This window comes from Ooceraea biroi, chromosome 1 (genome assembly GCF_003672135.1).
Source record: "Ooceraea biroi isolate clonal line C1 chromosome 1, Obir_v5.4, whole genome shotgun sequence".
Taxonomy (NCBI): Eukaryota; Metazoa; Arthropoda; class Insecta; order Hymenoptera; family Formicidae; genus Ooceraea; species Ooceraea biroi.
Genome location: NC_039506.1, coordinates 6,106,273 through 6,122,296, shown reverse-complemented (window position 1 = coordinate 6,122,296; position 16,024 = coordinate 6,106,273). Strand labels below are relative to the sequence as shown.

General features: G+C 36.5%; 1 protein-coding gene across 1 annotated transcript in view; it reads left to right on the top strand.

The window, feature by feature from the left end:
- Positions 1-15,208, top strand: part of LOC105277800 (neurotactin) — a 28,423-nt gene extending 13,215 nt beyond the window's left edge. The window contains exons 3-7 of the mRNA XM_011336426.2: positions 7,298-7,495; positions 8,725-8,941; positions 9,091-9,586; positions 9,928-10,599; positions 10,850-15,208. Of these exons, the coding sequence (XP_011334728.1) occupies positions 7,298-7,495; positions 8,725-8,941; positions 9,091-9,586; positions 9,928-10,599; positions 10,850-11,237 (1,971 nt within the window). The 3' untranslated portion in view covers positions 11,238-15,208. The remainder of the gene's footprint in view (positions 1-7,297; positions 7,496-8,724; positions 8,942-9,090; positions 9,587-9,927; positions 10,600-10,849) is intronic.
- Positions 15,209-16,024: the final 816 nt, after the last annotated feature.

Below are 16,024 nucleotides of genomic sequence, written 5' to 3'. Positions count from 1 at the left end.
ATCCGTTTATTACCTCTCTTTTCAGGTTTCCTTCGCGACTGTAAAAATAAAATTTGAAGCACAACATTTATTACCTCTCTTTTCGGATTTCCTCCGTAACTGTAAAAATGAAATTTCCTATTTCTGGAGGAGCTGTTCGCGCACCGGATATCGACTCGAACGACGTTGTACAGAGGGTTGTTTGTCTGTGTGCTAATATATGTAGGACCGACAATGCTCAAACATATGCATCGAGGGAGAGTGTCAGGATTATGCGACAAAGAGAGAAAAAGAAAAAGAGAACTGGTTACAGTGTCATATTGTAGACCGAATGGAGCCTGGTGTGATCAGTAGGTATTTTATTGTGCAAGCTCTTTAGGTCTCAACAAAGGGTGGGGGATTGAAACGCCATTAATCACAGCTGTTACGAGTGCCGGGTAACGTCCGAGTGGCACAAGAAGATAAAATAGGGATTGCCCGTCGGAAAATTCGCACAATTCTCGCGGATTGTGGCAGATGATCTTCTATGTATGCCTGACAACGCAAATCGGAAATTATAATTTACGTTGAAATTGCACCATAGATTAAATGCGTCTGCAATGAAATGTTATTAAACAAAGGTCTATTTGCTCGTGTCAAACATGTAATATGCCAAATTTCATAGCATTGAAACAACGTTATCATTCCTGCATTTGATCACATTTCCGTTTATTTAATATTAAAATATATTGATATTTAACTTGAAATTATGAAATAAAAATATTACATGTTTGCTCTTTGGAGCAAATTTCGAATTTCTCAAAAACGCATGGAGACTATATTAGTTTTAATTATACTATTGTTACTTAAAGCGATTATATCCAACATCTTATACGTAGTCGCGATATTTGTCTGGAATTGTTTTTGTAAATGTATGTATATTTTCTCTTTGAAAATATCGAATTATAATCGACTCGTAGATGTACATACACTTGTCTCACTGGCAGTTTCGTTGCGGCATAATCCAATCATGAGAGATTGCCCGAGCTCTACGCGCCGATGTAGTCGCAAGGGAGAGGCCTAAAGGCACATAATATTTTATAGATACATCGATCCTTGTACGCGCAATACCGAATCCATTGGCTTTACAGTCACGTGGCTCAGCATCTGCCATCACCTCCGGCTCGGAGTCAGCGGACACATAAGTCACTACACATGTCATCTGCAGACGTATATAATGTACTTTCTAGATACCAGCACAGCAGAAACGAGGTACGAAGAAAAATGCCTAGACATGAAAGAAGATCGACGAAGAGAGAGAGGAAGAAAGAGGGGGGAGGAAGAATAGTCTGGCGAGATGATTGTACAGTATCAGAAAGGACAATGAGCCTCTCGAAAGACTGCAACGCGGCAAAACCTGACAGAAAATCAGGCACGTTTTAGAAACGCAGACCCTCGACTTCTCTTCGACATCGTGCACTGCATCATTTGATTTAACCATGCAGTTCACGCAGTTTTTGCCACTCTGTCGTGATTCGAATGGATGTCGAGGTGATAGATTTTGTGATAAGTCACAATGCCAAAGAATTTTCAACATTATAATCATATTGTTGTGTGCAACCATATATATTGCTTTAGATTCCAATTCTTGCCAAGTAATAACCAAGTATTATATCGGATACTAGATCAATAATGGATCAACATTACCTCAGTGCCAGGACGCGAATTTTGCCGAGTGACCGTCATTAATAAATTCTCTGATACTTGTGGATTGTTCGACAGTCCATCTACTCCATTGTGACACTTGTTGTGATAACCATCTGTGAATAAAAATAATATTTTCGTCTATGATAAAAAAATGAAAAAGACTACTGATATAAAAGTTTCCGAACAGCTCGATTAATTATGAATCATCGGATGAATGAAGGATCCCTCGCATCCATCAGAATTATGCAATAAATGCCAGACGTAAATTTGGTATACATTGCTAAGACACGATTAATCAAAGATAAATAATTTTTTAAAAATATTTAAAGTAAATGATTAGTAAAAAAATAATTTATCTAATAAAGATACATTCTGTCAGACATGTTGACATAAATAAATCATTAGCAATATTGAAGTTTAAGGACTTGTCGATTGTTGCCACAAAATTGGACAAAGCGTGTTGCCGCGAATGACCTAGTAAAATGAATAGGATAAAAGGAATGTATGAAGAGCACGAGGATAAAAATATGCTTTTTATCTCGCAATGACGCGGGATGAATAATCGTCATCGGGTGCGACAACCGCGAGCGGACAGCGCAGAATGATCCCACGTCGAAAGATGACTAAGACGTCCGGATATAATGCCCGATTAGTGCAATGGTTCAATGTTGCAGGGAGGTTACAAAAGATCGGGGAAAGTCTTGCGCGATAACGACGTCTTGCATCGGAGATCTGCGAGGTGTGAAACGGTAAATTGCGGGGTTAACGATTACCGGTTTCGTTGCGCGTACGTTAATCTCTACGCGTGGTCGCTTGCGCGAAGAAATATCATACTCGCTCGTTATTATCGTACAAGTACTTGTACTTTGTGTTACATTACATTTATAGATCTCTGTGGGCACATATCGTGCCAAGTCAAGTATCATAAAAGCCATAAAAGTCATTCAGTCTCAAGTAGTGTTATTAATGATTCCTCACGATAAGCTTCATAAGCGAAAAAGATGAGTTTGAAATCGAAGAGTGTCGTGTTATCAATATGAATGATGACAAAAGTATAATATGGATCGATGATAAAATATGGAATGATGATAAAAGTATGGACCGTGACTTGTTTTCTTATCCACGGTATTTCGAAATCCCGTTACCGGCTCTCTCGACCTCGCGCCCTCATTCGCGAACCGGTGAATTCGACAGACCGGAAAATTGGGGCTTCTCTCCGCGGTGATCACCCTCGCTTCCGGCGCGCCACCTGCGACACGCGAAAGAGATCGTTGGGGACAAAGAGAGAATTACGGAACTTTGACAGTGCACTTTTCGTACTCGCGCCCATTTTTAGCGCCGTACGCTAAGCAAGCTCTGTTTAGCGTTGCTTCGCGCTTAACCGATAAATCGTACAGTCACGCTGACAGTCGTAGTTAAACCTAGCGCTAAACAGAGCTACGTGTAGCGTTAATTGCAACCGTAGGAATCGATAATTTATTTACTTGGGTTTTAAGTTGCTTTCAATGTATAAATTAAAAATAAAATACCTGTGTTTGGCAATGTTAAATTAAAGATCGATTTAAATCTCGAGTATGTATAATATGCCTGAATTCTAGCAAGTTTATCTTATTAATAAATTATTATTAATACTCGCGAACGATGTCTATGTTAATGATCGTGTAAGTCAATTGCACATTTCTTATTTATTATCGGATAATCGGATAAGAATAGCGCTTATTATTGAAGAGCGAGGTGGCACACACTCAGCGATACGTTTCCATCGTCGCATAAAATTAATTCACGTTAGATAACCGTTTCGAAGTAAACGCAGTTTTCCAGAAGCGGCAGCGGATTATTCTTCATGCAGGACTCTCTCTCTCTTTCTGTCTGTCTGTCTTTCTAAAGCTAAGAGTGAACATCCTTCATGCGGACGACTATGACTCCATGACAGAACAACTATCCGTTACGTGTCGCGGTAAAGGATAGTCTCTCGCAAACACAGTGAAACGTGAGTTCATTGTCGAGGAACTTTGATGCGGCACATACAGCTCACGTTATTACGGACCTCACATACCTAATAATTATCCTTTTGTTGCTCTCGCAACGCCAGGTACGACAGGATCGCGACGTCATCGAACGGAACTGCTCCGCATTGAAATGAAATTTGCGGTTTCCGCAATGCTCGGCATACATAACAGAATAAATGCAGCAGCGAAGCTGCAGGATTCTGTGGTCGACGAGCAACACCGAGGAAAGCGGTTTATATCTCGCAATCCGCTTTAGCATACTGGGTAGCACTCTCGAAATGGATGTATATTATAAAAATAGATCGGTCGAGAAAATACTGATGATATATTCATATGTGGGACCACGTGTTTGTTCTCAGTCAAAAATTGCCAGTCAGAAATAGATTCCATATTTCGAAGGACTTGCGTATCGATCCTCCCTACTTTTCATGAAAGCTACTTCTCGTCAACGTTATTCGCTACCATGTACGTTGAAAGTAGATCCCAGATTTTATAATCACTTTATCGGTTTAACTTCTTAAGTCTGGAGATTCCGTAGCTTTGCGCGCGCCAGCTGTTGCAACTTTCTTATTGTATGAGTCATCTTTGAGCGAACAGTTTCCAACATTTCTATTATTTTAATCAGCGATAGTAATATCTTATGGATAGTAATAACCTAATGGAATAATAATGGACCAAATGCGGAAATGAGGAATTAATAAATTGCAGAACTGTCATTAAATATTAAATCTTCGATTAGCAGGATAATGCTTGACTGCAACGATTATTAAATGCAACCTGGAGTGATTACTGATGCAGTAATCACGATGTGCAGTCTCGCGATACTCGTTGCGTGAAATTTATTTATAGAAATTTGGGCACAGAATGTGCCGGATGTCATTCACAAGGGAAATCCGCATGCTTGAATCTGGAAGCAGTCAGGCGTTTCCATGCGCCCTACAATAAAAGGAAATACACGTTTCACGTCTCAATTGAAATCGATTATCTACGCGTATTGTATTAGCGATGTCTGTCTCTTCCTTGAAGCAAAACTACTTTCTAAAAATATGTTGGCAGCTTTTTTTTATCTCGTGCCTTTGAATACCTTATTTATTTATAAAATAGGTATTTTTCTATAAAAATAAACTGAGATAATCTTAGATGGTCGTTCAGCGTATATATAAAGGGGAAAATAATATAATGAGAAAATAATTGTGAATATACTAAAACCGTAATAAATGGAATAAATGGCTTGTTTACGGTCTACTTAGCTGATAGGATTATCTCACGTATATTAATAATAATGTCGAATTGAAAATGAAAGTTCAAAGGTCCATCAATATCATACGAACATCCATTCATGCACGTGTATGCATACGTGCGTGTACTCGGATACTGGTGCGCCACGCGACTCCACTTGAAAACATTCGAGATCCAAATATAGCAACACATAGTACACGCATCATGCGCATCCTGCGCGCATTGACGAGCTTATAGCGAAAGTACGCGATTGATGCCTCGGATAATCATGAGTTATGCGGGATTAAGGACTCAGGACGGAGTCAGAAGATACGGAGTTCATTTTGCTTAATTACACAGTGAGAGATAACTGCGATAAATCAATATTGCGTGGCGCCAGACATAGCGAAGAGCTCTCAAGTTATCTTTAATTTCTTTCAAACGACTACAGCATAATTTCGAACATTTGTATAATATTATATAAATGTTCGATAAGTAGTATGCTTTCTTGGAGTAAAATCTTGGACAAAAATTATGCAAACATTTGATATGTAAAAGATATTTTAAATTTGCAGGTTTATATATGTTGCAAGTTATATAGATTATCTAATAGGTACCAGATTGCTTCAATACATTAGTACTTATTAAATTAACGCGATTGTAAATCATTAAATGCAATCAAAGTTGATTTATTGAAAATAATAACCGTACAAATCTACCCACATTTGAGTTACATTTTACATTAGCTGAGAGCAACGTCCGGTTAATCCAACTAGCAAATATTAGGTATTAATAGTTCCGATAATTATAAAACCGTTAATCCATATCTCTAGTATTCGCAGAACTTGACGTAATTGATACGAGAAATGGTTTCTCTCTCTTGAATGTCTTCAAGTAGCTGTTAGTGACTTACACACGCGATACTATTATCACATACTATTTGTAATGTCTAGAGTCATTTTGTACATAGAATTATTAACTATATAATTTTCTTCTTTTATCGTATTTATCCTGTATTTATGTTGAGTGTTCCAACGGCCATTTATGTGAAATATGTATAAGACACGCGAAATGTCCTTCCACATTTGATTTGCTATTAGTTGCGAAAAGCAAATTGTTTCGCAACTAGTCCGCATCAAACGTCTGCATCAAAAACGGATTATACGTGCATTAAAATATTTTATGTATATATATATAAAATTTTTATTTCACGTATTTGCAATATTATTTCTACGGAGCAAATTTCTCATTCATACGACATATATATGGACTTTTATCGCTGTTTATCCGCAGAAAATACCCGCTCGATATTGTTGACAATAGTAACTCAAAGCATGAGCTCCTTACGAGGCAGCTGGCCTCAAAGTGTGGAGCGAGAGGCGCGCAAGTAGTACGAGTTATCGCTCTGAGTGCGTTCAAGTCCAAGGTTTCAAGACGCACAGGAGTGGTACTACTCTAAAAATAATAATCTGTCGCGTCTGAGAGAGTCTGGAGCTTCAGAGACGAGTCCGGGCGAACGTCTGGCACCGTCATCCGGTCGCCGTTGTTTCTTTGTCCTGTCGCGGTTGACCTTGATTTCACTGCGTACGCTTGTCCGTCGTTTCGAAATCGTGGCAGTCACCTCGATTTTCAACCCCGACTTTGAAGCTCACGCGAAGACTTTAAAGTTAAACTCGCTTCTTATGGGATATACATAAGGAGTGGATAAATATTGGATTGATTGGAAAATTCGTGCTGATCGCCAGGTAGTCCGAAGCTTTCCAGGGAAACTACCATAATACCATAAACGCATATTGCGGCTTCGCTTTATAAAGTCTCTCTATCCAGCATTATTAATCCAATATTCACGTTCAGTCTAAAAAAAAAAAGAAAAAATACCTCGATGATGTCCCCCTTACCAAAATTTAAACGTAAAACTCTACGTTAAGAATTAATACAAAGTTTAATATTATCGGAAGATCTTTTTGAAGATCCGATTACTTCATAAAGATTTCCAAAAAATGTCCTAAATCTTTTAGAAGCTGTTTGAAAGTCCTTATGACATCTTTTTCAATTTTTTGCTACTTGGGTTCAGACGCAGAACTTTGTATTAATTCTTAATACAGAGCGTAGGTAATACATTTGCGTTTAAATTTTGTTAAGAGGGTCGGCATAAACTTTCCGGTCAGTCTAATAGAACAGGACATTGTCATCCACAATTGACTTGCTGTTTTAGTTATACTTTCTATTTTTCTACTTTTTTGTTTTTATCGCTGGAGACAAAGAAATTACAGAAGAAGAAGCAGCGAAGCAGGATAAAATTGAATCAATATTGCAGATGGAAAAATGTACATGAATGTATTATAAGTAATATAGATTTTCCGTTTATACATGCAACTATTTATAGCTTACCCGATCGATTTTAGGATGAGGAAACTAAACCGGCAGAATCAACTGATGCGGAATCAGCCCCCGTAGTGACAAAGGAAACTGAATCAAATGCTCCATCTGCAGAAAAGCTTACCACGCCTGCCAAGGATTCCAAAGAAAAAGAGGGACGAAAAGGAATATTAAATGCTATACGCTTTCCACTGGTGTCGTCCGTTTTTTCTAGAAGGAAGAAGGTATTTACCGCTTTTATCCAAATAATGCCATTTCACATTTTTCAGATACTTTCATTACGAAAATATTTTATCTAAGTATTTAGAAATTTCGCAGGTAATAAATAGTCAAGAATTCTCAGTAATGCCTTTTGAATCGATTCACACAATTGTGTTTAGTAATTGTGCAACAAAAGATCACTTGCAAGGGTCGACCATGCTTTTCTATCGCCTTTCAGAGAAATTCTCTTGACATTAATTTGTCTAAATTACGCGAATAAGATTCGTTTAGATGCGATTTCACCGTTTTTACCGCGCTCGGAGCGGCGAAATAATGACGATGTAAAAATGAAAGCGCATTTTTACGTTGTTGTGACGAGGGAGAAAAGATTCTTTGAATCCGCATCTAGCATACATATAATCCATTGAAAATAAAGAAAGAAACTCGCGTGACGCTCAAATCTCGATCTTTTCCGAAATGTTTTTTTTTGTCGTTCTCCTTTTTCCTTCTTTCGTTATCTCTTTATACTATTCTTGAGAGCTAACTTAGGACGTGAAAATATAATATTTTTAACTTCGATCTTATAAAATATATCCTGCATACAAATGAAAAAATAAAAAAATATGTTGTGTACATTTTTATGTTTTTGAATCGGATTATTTGTGCATTGAAAGCTTTATTTATTATATAAATTCTACTTCTGTAAAGAGAACAATTCATACAATAAATAGAAAAGTTTTCAATAAAATCTACAAAAATTGTTGCATAGCCAATATTTGTAGGGTAATTATCAAAAATGCTTCAGATAAAATTAAAACAATTATATTTCATTAAAAGGGACATATAATATTTGCGTACAAAATGTATGTACGAGATCTGTGTTCACACATATGGTGTTTACTGCAGTATCAAGATAAATTGAGCAAGGGCAAAAACTCATTTTTCTTCAGTTGTTCCGCATGTGTCGTATCCCCAGTATCACGTTCGCTTTGATCGTTTTTCGCGTAGAATATTATTACATCTCTGATATAAAGAAATAACTTTGAACTGTAAATCAGCTAGATGATATTACGAAAAAAATTAACACTTCCTGATAGGAATCTTAGTTTCACAAAAAATAGCTTTTTACGATGAATTAATTCATAATGGTATGTGTGTGTATATAATTAAATTGATTATCGTACTCATTGAATCTACTTAATCTATTTTCATTCTTAACTCTTAGTTTATTTTATTTCCACACTTGCTTCAGGAAACTGATTCTGAGTTAGGACAGACCGGCACTGCAGGATTAGCAAGTGTCGAAACGCTCGACGATGGTACTGCAGAGAAGAATCCTATCACCAACGATGATGGCATGGAGACCGTTCGTCTTGACGGGCTTGACGATGCGGCTGACAACACCGAGCCACCGAAACATCCATTGGTATTCTGTATATCCGCGATTAGAAGACACATAGTGGTCTCAGGTATAATAAAATACAGAATACACGATATCACGTGTTTAGTATCTTCAATTCAAATAATAATTTCAGCATTTATATATATTGTAATATTTTTCATATTTGTTATATTAATAATTTCTATTCATTATATTTATTTAAATTGTCGATTGTAGGAATTACTTTATTCATCCTGCTCGCCGTTATCATCATCATCTGCATCGCCTGTGCTGGCCCCAGGCGGATTCCTACTCAGCCGTTGAAAGACGGCAAGTATATTGAGGCGGTAACGGCGTGTGGACTAGTACAAGGCGTCTTGGAGGATGGCGGCTTTGCATTCCGCGGAATTCCGTACGCGATGCCGCCGATTGACAATCGCCGTTGGCAGCATGCTCAGTCTCTAACTCGTATCGAGCACTGTTGGAACGGCACTTATTTGGCGCACAATTCCTCCGAAAACTGCTGGCAACGCGAGACATCCGGCCGCATAGACGGTGTTGAGGATTGCTTGTATCTTGATGTATTCACGCCGGCAGTCCGATACGATTCTCCACTGCCTGTGGTCGTCATGATTGGCGCTGAGACCCTAAGTGGCGGCTCGCCCGGTATAATGCAACCTTCGGCCAAGCTAGCGCGCGTTCGCGACATTGTGTTCGTGCGGCCAAATTTCCGGTAAGACATTTTCCGGATACTTTTAATGAAATTGGAAGAATGTTTAATTAATACTTTTTAATTAATACTTTTAATTAATATTAATTATCAAATCGTTCAAATTACGGCAAGAAAACTTTCTGGAGTTGCCAATTATTCTTTTTCTCCTAACTGACTTCTAATTAACTTGTAATTGATTCGTTCTCTGATTGTTTTAATCCTTGATATCAATATAAGTAATTCAAGACACACATTAGCATCTCATTGATATTTTATATTATAAATATCAATGTATCACCGTTATGTGTTAAGCCGTAAGAAAAAATATTGTGCTTCATTTTTATTCATTATATTTCCACCAGATTGGGCGTTTTCGGATTCTTGGCCGCCGAGCCCCTCTCCAGAACGTCTCATCCACCGAGTTCAGGCAATTATGGACTATCGGACATCATAATGGCGCTTCAGTGGGTGCAGCTGAACATCGAGAACTTTGGCGGCAACAGGACATCCGTCACTCTGTGGGGACATCGAGCAGGCGGTACTCTTGTGACGACGCTGATCGGTAGTCGTCGTGCTAAGGGCCTTTTTTCACAAGTGTGGATATCAAGCGGTAGTGCGATTTTCCCCGGTAAAGACCTGGACAAATCCGAGGAACTGAGCAAGTCGTTCCTCGACTCAATTCGGTGTAGCAACGCCGCCTGTCTGAGAAGCAAGAGCGCCGAGGAGCTTATGGATGTCGCAGAGATGTGGCACATGGGTAATGTAGGTCTACCGATGATGAGAGAGGCCGCCTCTACCAAGGGCAAAAGACACGAATGGCTCGTGCTGGATGGCACGATTCTCCAGGTGCATGTTGGTCAGATTCTTGGAAATGAGACGAAATTACCGGTGAAAATTGTAATGGGTACTACCGCACACTCGGGCACGCCGCCGCGATATCTCTCACCGAACGTTACTCTCAATGCTACCCAAGTCGCACAAATCGTGCGAGAATCCTTGATTGGAACTTCTGGCTTGACAGATGAAGCTCTGAGGTGAGGGAAAGTGTGTTGCAAGTGACAAATAGCGATATATATATATATATATATATATATATATATATTGGATAATGAATCTAATAATGTAAACTAATACTACTACTCGGTTGAAGTAAAGAGAGAACGTACAAAAAATATCTTATTAAAATTTTCTTTATCTTCTAAAATTTTATTTGTCATTTCTTAGCTTCTTTTAATGTGATGTAAATCACTACAATTTCTCAGACTAAAGTATTATTTTTTTCAGGCGCTACAACGCCACGTTGAAGGGACTGCTTACCATGATCTCCGACATCCGCGTAGTCTGTCCGTTGCTGACGGTCGCCAGAATGAGAAATGACGTACCGTTTTACATTGCTACTCAACCGCGTCGATACTTGGCCGATCCTGATAGCGACGCCGCGGCCATTCTCGGGACCTACGCCGCTGTTACGCCCGCGGAAAAGAGGCACGTATCCGCTATGCAGCAATTATTCAACCATTACGTGTGGCACGGCGAGGTTGCACAGGCCGATCCGTCCGGCGCGAAGCGAGTGCTGGTTGTCGGTCAGGATACGTTACTCGAACAGGGTCACTCCAACTGCGATTTTTGGATAGAGAAGGACATTGTACCTATGTACGGTCGAGTCGATTAGGCAGGCTTCTGTTGTCGCTGTGCGGTCTGTGTGTTAGGATCTGATAGCCGGGAACTCGTTTCTCTGCTAGCGCGCGTTGTCCGTTGAATTTCCGGGGGCGAAATTCTCACGGCACAGATATGTACTTCGATTATTTTTAAATGAATCGATATAAATGGATGTTCTACATTGAGATTACGTGCAGGATTAACGAATGAGGATGATGATCATGCCTTTGTGGTGCGACGTATAGTAGTACCTGTCGAATCATGACAATTAACGCGAAAGCCAAAATGTAATGTAGCGATATATAAAGGAAGGGAATTTGTGTAGATATCCGTGCATGACAATGTGTGAACTCGTTTTCGATGCTACGAAGGATGACGATGTTTTAACGAACGATCTAGCAATGAGAAATGAATGTTGCTGTTCTATGTATCTGTGAGCCGTGAAAGAAAATCCGTGCGTCTGACCACGGGGGCAAGTGGACTATTATGTATGTGTATAAATGTGAATCAAACTGTAATATATAAGAGCAGAAAGGTGTGCTTGAGAAAGACGTAGAAAGATACGGAAAACGATCCAGCAAAGTATAGCATAGAACAGAAAAGGATTAATAGTTGACGACGTAATTATATACAATTATATATTATATATATATATATATATATATATATTCTTATAAGATATGAACAAATGTGGATGCGAACAGGAGATAAAAAAAGTATTCAGTACTTTTCAGATTTTTGGATCGGTAATTTTGCTTTAAATAAAAAATCCACGAATTCGAAATTTGACATTTTGATAATCAAGGATTGAATTGAAAATGGCATAGATAAAATGTGTCAGTTTTTGTACGCCTCTTCGTATCCAACTCATAGACATAAGATAGCGTAAGAGCTATCGGAATATAAATATAATTAATTGTAGACTATCGGCGTATTATCTTGACGGGAACTATACTGTATCTTTACACGGTCACAGACCATGCTCTTTTGTGCATGCTGCGTAAGATACTTTTTGAGTAGGAAAGTGTACTTTCTGAGGAAACCACAGAGTGGGATATATATACCTTGCATCGCGTTTCTGGAAGCAAACTCTCTCGGACGAAATAGTTTTTCTCACTGACGATATTTTCAACGAGAATGTATTTTTATTGTTGATATTTTTTTACATATATATAACTTAGAGAAAAAAATTCCCCGCAATACTCGCGGCAAGAGAATTGTAGACTGAACTGTACTCAGATATACGCGAACGGTATTCTCTTTATCCTACCCAGTTAAGGAATTTTCTAAAAGATTTTCTATTTTATTCAGACTGTGAAGCGCTGCCAAATTTTTTTATATGTATAGGTATTTTTTATATCGCGTGTTAGTCTCCTTAAATATTAATAATTTTGCATATTCGGACTTCGGGCGCACTATGTAATTGACGTATGTAATTGATTACTCTTTTGCGTGCTTCTCTTCCGTAAACGCGATTTGTGTCCCAGAAGTGATGATGATGATCTTGATATCTCTTTTTATTTATTACTCATACTTTTATCGTAACTTTTTATGGCTATTACTCGTGTATTATTAAACTAAGCGTCTCTGAAAACGTCGCGTCGCGTAATAGTACACGGTCGGTCTCGCTGCGCGTATACTTGGCGCGAGACACTACCGTGTCTCTTGATAATTTAATTTATTTTCACTAATATGTGATAAAGTAGCATTTATAAGAGAATCCTGTATGTTGATTTATTTTATAGAGATAGACCATTTTATATAATTAATTTCCATTATACTTGCGTGAACAGGATAATGATATCACAATAAACTGTAATGATTTATTCCGATGATTGATGATGAGTTACGAATACCACAGAGTTCTGATTATTGCTAGAATAATTTCATTTATACGTGGAAGATATTCAGGGTGAAGAAGTAACTCATTACTTGTAGAGTCGTAAAATTGATGAGGCGCGAACTTACTCCCTCTTCCTAATCAAATGTGGTCAAATATAGTATTGATATGAAGTTTAAATATTATTATTTCTTGTGGCTACGGTAAGTAGAAATATTTTCTCTGTGTTAAATAAGTGCGGGTCACTGGCATTGTAGGCTCTTTATTTGTGCCTAGCAGCATACATGTATCGGATTCTCATGATAATTCATCTTTTTGTTGGCTGAAGCATCACTATACTGGCCTAAGATGGCAACGACGGCGACAGAGTAGAGGGTAGAGTTCGCGCTTCTATATTTTAGAACTCTAATTATCTATAACGTGTTTACAGTTACTTTTTCCGGTAACTGTATTATTTTTTTACCCGTAACTCTAACACGATAATTTTGTTACATGTTTCGAGCAACAAATGACTGATGTCACTTGTTAGCTAATTCATAAGTCATAAGCAGCTAATTCTATAATTACTTTATAGATTTATATTGGCTTTAAATAATATTTACTATAATGTAATATTTATTTTTTGGATTAAATCAAAATTGCAAATTGCATTTTAATTTTTCTACATATGTTGTCTTCGATATTGCTTCATCGGGTTGTAATTTAACAAGCGATGAAGCATTCAGTAACAATGAAATGAATATTATATTTTAATCAAATTATACTATTATAATTTATAAATATAATTTGATCCTATATAAGCATTATGAAAAATAAATACTTACGTCGTAAAATTTATGACTAATAACTAATGAGTTATTTTTTGGCCAAGCAGCAGTAATTGTAACGAATTATTTTTGCAGAGTAACTTTCCTAACATATATAAATTCCCTGAAGGTACATAGTAACGAATCTGCATAATAATGAACATCGTATTTAATAAAAAAAGAAAAGTTTCGAGTAGCATGTACTACAGCTATACGGATATTTTGAATATTTAAATCGCTTCTACTTATATGTGGCCACGACTTCTTATATGCGAAAATTGCTAAATGATATTAAACGTTATTTTCGTGCGCGTGTGTGTTTTCTTCGACCAAGGTACATATGCGTGCGTGCTGTCAAATACATATTGCTTATTCTCTTACATGCACTCTGTCTGTGGCTAGTTGCTAAGTGCAAAAGTATTACTGGTGACTTATATTCATGAATGTTAGCGATAACTAAGGTTGCATTCCATCGAAACTTTACATACAAATATTCATGTTTTATTTCTATTCCTTTTTTTTCTTTGTCGAGTGAGTGTGTACCACATTATAGATGATATAAATTTTGCCAGTTTAAATTTTCTTCAAACACAGAATATCGTATCTTGTTTCTTCTGCATATAATTTATTTCTTTAATCTTTTCTAAGAAAATGAATAATTTTTTAAGAGAATCTGCTGTAAGATAAATATATAAGTATTTTTAAATAGACTCTTATTATGTACTAATTATTGAAAGATAGCAAATATTGCTATTTTCCAATAATGTTAATTCGCATTAACATATATCGATATAGCATATTCAATGACTTATTCGTATACAATACGCATTATTGAAAAATATACTGAAATAATTTTAACTATAGCTTGATACAAAAAGACGAATTGGTTCATGTATGCTATCTCATATTATTAGATACGCTTTAAAAGTTCCAAATTGATCGAATTTTACATATATTCATTATATTATATTCGGGAAATTACAGCTACTTGAATATATTATTGTTCTTAAAATGTTTTTTTATCGGAATCGTACTCGTGCATCGTCATGCGTCAAAAAACGCTACTAAGGTACTAAAGTACTTGCATACTTTCGGCCAATATTCAGAATGCGCACGGTGAAAGCGCCTCTAAAAATGGTTCTAAAAACTACTTGATTGACTGAGAAGTCACATTGAAGATCACTTTTACCATTGTAAGCGCTTTCTGAACATGGGGTTTAATATTGGCGCAGTGTGCATTTGAATAGTTTAATTGTATTTAATTTATTTTTATTATTAGTCACTCTGATCCAATTTTATACTGTGTACTACGATTAATAAATCATTCATAAAATAATATTCTAATAGAATTTTTCGAGTTATGAAAAGACAGTCCTTAATTTTTATACATACCAGAAATGAAAGTATTTATATAAGAAAATGGTCTCTTCAGAAAAAAACATTTTTGTGGCATTTTCATAATGTATTTATTTAAAAAATGTTTTCGAATTACATAACGCAGCATAGAGAACAGATATAAAATTTTTCATTATCTAAGAAAAAATGTTGCTTTGCAATGATTGTGAAACATTAAAGTTATAAGATTGCTGAAGTATAAAACATATACATTCAATCAATGTCATAAACATATTATTTTTTACTCGCATTTCCTTGACCAAAGATATCAAATCATTAGTTTTGCGATATATCGATTTTTGTGTAGATTGCACCGATTGTACTATAGAGTATGTGTGATAGAGATAAATATGGAAAAACGCGTGAAATAGTATAAACATAATGATACGATATCTGTTGCTTTGCTATTTCTTACAATTATTTAGTCTTATGAAGAACATATCCGCAGACATTTTTATACAAACTATTTTAAATTTGTATATTAAGAAAGATAATAATTTTATTAGCAGTAATTTAAATTCTTTTAAAGTAATACGAGATTCTTTGATTATAAATTTTTCCATAATTGCTATTTACTGATATATTATTCTGGTAAATAATATTCTCGTGAAAAAGTATTATATATAATATGCCTTGCATATCTCAGATATATAGAATGTACTTCAAATCGCATAACTTTTTATTCAGATCTACTATTTTCTAATATATTTGAAAGGATGGTTCAATAGTTCTTAAGTATTCCGTCTTTCAAAAAAGTAA